This window comes from Oryx dammah, unplaced genomic scaffold (assembly GCF_014754425.2).
Source record: "Oryx dammah isolate SB20612 unplaced genomic scaffold, SCBI_Odam_1.1 HiC_scaffold_16, whole genome shotgun sequence".
Taxonomy (NCBI): Eukaryota; Metazoa; Chordata; class Mammalia; order Artiodactyla; family Bovidae; genus Oryx; species Oryx dammah.
The window spans coordinates 4,680,558-4,686,587 of NW_024070200.1; the positions used below are offsets into that span (position 1 = coordinate 4,680,558).

General features: G+C 54.8%; 1 protein-coding gene across 1 annotated transcript in view; it reads right to left on the reverse strand.

Moving 5' to 3' along the window:
* Nucleotides 1-5,993, reverse strand: part of WDR25 (WD repeat domain 25) — a 142,869-nt gene extending 136,876 nt beyond the window's left edge. The window contains exons 1-2 of the mRNA XM_040256928.1: nt 5,932-5,993; nt 1,398-2,245 (exon numbers count right to left, since the gene is read on the reverse strand). Coding sequence (XP_040112862.1) covers nt 1,398-2,204 — 807 coding nt within the window. The 5' untranslated portion in view covers nt 2,205-2,245; nt 5,932-5,993. The remainder of the gene's footprint in view (nt 1-1,397; nt 2,246-5,931) is intronic.
* Nucleotides 5,994-6,030: the final 37 nt, after the last annotated feature.

Genomic DNA, 6,030 nt, shown 5'->3' on the forward strand with positions numbered 1-6,030 from the left:
GGCGCAGGGGTGGCGAAGCGACAGACACGACTGAGGTGACTGAGCACACACACACACGCGCTGGGCTTTGCTGGGCGCTGAAAAGAGGAGGTGCAGGGGTGTGCAGGTCCATTAAACAGACCTCCACCTTTAAAAGCGCCATTAAAAGCAAAGATCTCCTGGGCTCCCCTGGGGGCAGGGACAGACAGAGGACAGTCCGGGGACCGGAGGCAGCTTCCTGGCGGGTGGAACACCCCTGCCACACTGCCCACCTATGCGCCTGGGCACCGCTACTGTGAGTCTGCCTTACTTCAGGAGCTTTCCGTGTATGTGTGTATAACTTTATTTACTTATGCATTTTTGGCCATGCTGGGCCTTCGCTGCTGTGCGTGGGCTTTCTCTAGTTGCGGGCTTCTCACTGCAGAGGCTTCTCTCGTGGCAGAGCACAGGCTTGGTAACTGTGGCACACGGGCTTAGTTGCAGGTGGCACCTGGGATCCTCCCAGACCAGGGACTGAACCTGCCTCACCTGCATTGGCTGGCTGGTTCTTTACCACTGCACCTCCAGGGGAGCCCAGGAGCTTTTGTTTTTTAATGAAGCTTTTAAAATAAATAAATAACAACCCAAAAAGTTTCTGTGTAAACCAGAATTCCCCAGCAGGGCACCCGAGGCCCTGCCTGGTGTGACGCTGCCTTCTTTCCCACCGCCTCCCCCCACCCCCTGCCCCTGTGGGCCCCTCACAGCCTCCCCTGCTTAGAGCCAAAAATGTCTTCCGCCCGGCCCACCCAAAGGCCCACCTGCTCCTTCGCCAAGCCCTCCCTGCTGGGCAGCTGCGTCCCCCCAACCCCCGCCAGGCACCTGCAACCATGGGACCCCTGGGGCCCCGAGCTCACAGCCCCGACCCAGGCTTGTGAGCACCTCTCCGCTTCTCCGCAGCCCCTACCCTGTGTACTGGCTCAGAAGCCAAGGTCAGGTCCGGGGGCCTTCCCACTCTCTGCACCCAGCGCAGCGCCGGGCACGGAGCTACCACCGCTCCGCACTCAGCCGGGGTCACCAAGGATGGCCCCGAGTCCCCGAGATCTGGGTCCACTTTCCTCCCTTCTCACTCAGCGACCTCCCCCTCCCAGGGCGAGAGAGGGTCTAAGCGTCCTTGGTGGCCCCTATGAGGATGACCCACGTGGGGTCTGGACTAGTTACCACCAGTGGCCTGGGCAAGGCAACCTTGGAGGGGCTGCAGGGGGCAGAACAGACCAGCCATCCAAGCAGGCAATCGAGAGCCTTCTCCCGAGGGCAACAAAGAGAATCCCAGGAATTCCTAGAAAGAAACATCCGGCCTGCAACCGGGCCGACCTCGCCGTTGGGAATAACGAAACTTCCCAGCAGCTCATTCCCAAGAGCCGCTTCACGCAAGGCCTCACCTTGAAGGTTTTATCCATAGACGTCGACAGAAGCATGTGGCTCCTGGCAGACACTGGACACCACTGGACACTGTTGACGGGGCCCTGGTGGCCCCGCAGGTGGAAGAGCACCTTCTTGGGAATCTTGGTTTCCTTATACTGACTGTCCAGATACGGCTGGATAAACTCGGACACTTCAGGGGCCACACAGAGTGGGGCCGGGACACAGCCGGTGCGGGGACCCTGGGCCTCCGTGTCCTTACCGCAGTCTGTTTCTGTGCTTAGTGCCTGCAGCGGCCTTAGTCTCTTCGGGGTATAAGGTACGACACAGTCCTCACGCCGCTTCCTCTGCAGGGAGCTGCCGCCTTTCCCTGGGCCTTCAGACCTCATTCGGGCATCGAGAGTCAGCTCGGGGGAGCCGGAAGGTTCCCAGCAGACTCTCACCTGCTTCGAGCAGGCCGCTGCCAGGGGCACGTGGCCCGCGGGGGCCTGGCGGGTCCACAGGGAGGGGCGAGCCGGCAGGCTGGTGGGGAGGGCGGCCTCGGGCTCCGGCCTGGGCCATCGCAGTCTCTGGCTGGGGCAGGACCCCGGGTCCTGGCTCCAGAACCGAGCCAGTGGGAGACGACACGCGGCGGGGTCATCATGAGAGCCGCGCTCCGGGGACGGCGCCCGCCTACCTGTCGCATCCAGGACCCTGGATCCAAAATCCTGCCCTGGAGGTCTGAGCACAGCCGAGGTGTCTTCCATCTGGCCAGCAGGATAGAAACCGCCTGCAGGGTCAGTCTCGGCCTCTGAGTCCGAATCCTCGTAGGCCACCAACGAAGCCATAAAGGGCCCAGCTCCACGCCGTCCTCCAAGGGCGACCGTCCCTGAGGCCAAGCAGAGCTGAGCGTCAGCTGTGCGCGGCAGAGCACCGCCTACCGCACACAGTTACAAGCAGACGTGCCACCGAACAAACCCAAGACTGAAATACCCATCAGAGTGATGCTGCTGCTGCTAAATCGCTTCAGTCGTGTCCGACTCTGTGCGACCCCATAGACGGCAGCCCACCAGGCTCCCCTGTCCCTGGGATTCTCCAGGCAAGAACACTGGAGTGGGGTGCCATTTTGCTCCCCAATGCAGGAAAGTGAAAAGTGAAAGTGAAGTCGCTCAGTCGTGTCTGATTCTTCCCGACCCCATGGACTGCAGACTACCAGGCTCCTCCGTCCATGGGATTTTCCAGGCAAGAGTACTGGAGTGGGGTGCCACTGCCTTCTCAATGGCAAGAGGGAGCGACATAGGTATACCCACGGCTGATTCATGCTGCTGTTTGGCAGAAACCAACACAACGTTGCAGAGCAATTATCCTTCAATTAAAAAAAAATAAATTTAATGATTTTTTTCTTTAAATGAGGCCTTGGGACTTCCCTGGTGGTCCAGTGGTTAAGAATCTGCCTTCCAATGCAGAGGACATGGGTTTGATCCCTGGTCGGGGAACTAAGATTCCAAATGCCACGGGGCAACTAAGCCCACTTGCTGCAAATAGAGAGAGAGACCTGCCCCACAACTGCAGAAGCCTGCACTCTGCAGCAAAAACCCAGGTGCCACAGTCAAGACCCAGCACAGCCAAAAAAAAAAAAAAAATGAGACCTCGTCTATGCACCAAGTTAATTAGTTAGAAGATACAATTTTTTAAAATGAAGACTATGGAATATCTGGGAATAAATCTAACAACAACAATAACAAAAATAGCAAGACCTACACAAAGAAAACTAAATTTACTGAAAGACATAAAGGAGGACTTGACTCAATGGACACAGGATCCCTGAACAGAAAGACTCATGGTTTTAAGGAGGCCTTTCGAAAGGTCCATTTGGGGAGGATCTACTACAAACTTAAACAGTTTTTACTGCAACAACCCCACGTTAGAACTCTATCCTACACAAACACTAGCACATGATTGCAGAGATAGGTATACAGAGGGGCTGCAGCGCGGTTTATAAGTAACAAACGAGAAGAGCAAGCACTCATCAACGTGAACGAAGTTAATTCTGAACACACTGGAACAGAAAGACAACCAGGACCCGCCACGTGGCAAAACGCTTCAGGCCTTCCTTCTATTCTCCCCGCCTAGAATGCTCTTCCCCAGACATCCCATCTCCACTACAAGCCAGTGTAGACAGACAGACCTACAGCCCAGGGCCGAGGTACTCGAGGCATCGGCCCCCCCTATTCCCAGGGTGTGATCCAAATCCACCTGTTTCACTCCAAACACACGGAACCACACAACAGTCTATTTCCCCTTTCTTAAAAACTCTTCCTGTAATTCTGAACCATCACACACGATCAATTGAAGCCAAGGAATTTCTACAAAGAAGCACCTCCTGGAATTCAACGCTGGGCAGTTAACACTAAGGCGAATCAAGAGGAAAACAAGGGTGCTGCGCACGTCCAAGACAGCAGAGGGCGCGGTGGAGCAGCGCCCAAAGCTCCGGCAGCAAGCAACTTCCGAGAAAGCCCCAGTGTCCTACCTTAACAGACCATCCTGAGCCCCTCTTCCCACATGTGGGGTCAGGTGAGACCTGAAGATTCCCTGGGGGGCCTCGGTTACACCATTCCAGACAGCCTGTCTATCACTCATGTCCTCCCCTGGACGCTGGGTTTCATGTCCCCTGGGATCCACCATCCCCACCTTTCCCATGGGCTTCCCTGGTGGCGCAGAGGTTAAAGCGTCTGCCTGCAAGGTGGGAGACCCGGGTTCAATCTCTGGGTCGGAAAGATCCCCTGGAGAAGGAAATGGCAACCCACTCCAGTATTCTTGCCTGGAGAATCCCATGGACGGAGGAGCCTGGTAGGTTACAGTCCACGGGGTTGCAAAGAGTCGGACACGACTGAGCGACTTCACTTTCACTTTTTCACCTTTCCCGGAACGGTACCGTTTGCCTGAAAGGCTCCACTGCCAAACAAGTTACATCATCATCCAAAAATTGTTCTGTGGTCTGCCTCCTCCGATAATCCAACTTCATCTGCAGCCCAAGCCAGGCAGGGAACACCCACACACACAGCCACTGTCTAAATAAAACTCCAAACCTGAGCCAGCCCATCTCAAATGGAGCTAATACAATGGACTAATTATAAACTAATGGGACAGTTGCACTGTGAAGGATTTGGCATTTCCTTAATGACTCAGTCTGGTCCTAAAACCTAATCAGACAGCTCACCTGTCTCAATTCCTATGCACAGCCCAACTCACCACAGTATCCCATGCCATCCCGCCAAATGGAACCCAGCAGGTTCCCACCACAAAGGCACCTGTTCTCAGCCTTTAGGATGGACTCCTACCCACCCAGCTGTCCAGTCAACGGAGAGGCAGGTGGCCAGAACTAAAGAGGTCTGTGGGAAAAGATGAGAGAGTAGAGGCCATGAGGCCCACTTCCTATGAGGCCCAATTCCTGCTAGGCAAGGCAGCCAGGACTGGATGAATGCAGGCAAGTGGATGTCAGGGCTTCCTATCTGCTTCATGTACATTTCATTTCGTCCTTCAACAAATACCAACGGCACAGGCGCTACTAGCCAAGCCCCAGCTCACCATGCTCAGATGCCAGTGCAGACAGACAGACCAGAACCAAGTGAAACAGAGCGTGTCCGGAGGTGAGAAATCCTAAGGAGAAAGGCAGGATAGAAAAGAAAAGGAGGCGTGATGGTGGGCTTGGGATTGCAGTTTCACTGCAATTGGGAGGCCAGGGCAGGCCTCGGGCATAAAACGATCATCTTAAGGTAAGGAAGCAGAGGTGATAAACACGGAAGATGGAACCAACAAAACTGATCAAAATGGGGTGGGAGAGAAGAAGGCAAGGACGAGTCAAGGAAAAGAGGCGAAAACGGAGAACAAAATAAACTCTAGAGAAAACTGTTTGCTGCCCTTTATGTGTAGACACATAAAAGGCAAAGGAGGGGGAAAGGAAGTTTTTTTGTTTTGTTTTGTTTATGGAAATGAAGGAGCCGGTAAACCAAGAACAGCCAGAAGAAAAAGTCAGGTCTTTGGAAAAATAAGGCTACAAAAGGGGGGAGAGTGCCATGGGCAGTCATCAAGTCAGTTCCACCAGAACACAGGACTTTCTGTGTTTTGTTCACTGTTTAAATCACCAGCATCTAGAAATATTTGTGAAATACAACCCAGTGGGAGGGGGGACACAGAGAACGTAAAAGGAATAGGATGTTGTCATTCAACAAATATTTCCTGATTACCTACTCTGTGCCAAGTCTTATGTTAGGTCTTATGGACTGAAATGAAACACGAAACACAGATCCTGCGCCGGAGGCTAAGACTGATGAAGGCCACTAACAAGATACGACCAGGGATGGGTTTTGAAGAATGAATAGGAGTTAGCCGGGCTGTCAAGAGCGAGAGGTGAGGATTGTCAGGAGGGAGCAGTGAGCACCGTCCTGGGCACTGCGCGCTCGGAAGGAACTGGAGATACAGGGAGACAGATACACGCGAAGGGGCGGGCAGCGCTCGGGCTGCCGTCAGATTGCAGTCCCCTCCCGCCCCCGGCCCGCCACTCACCACACGCACCGGAAGCTCTCGGTCCTCCGGACCGTCGTCCGGCGTGCGCCCTGAAACCCAGTAGCGTTCCGCCGGTGCTGGGACCGCCAGCCAATCAGCGGCGGCCTC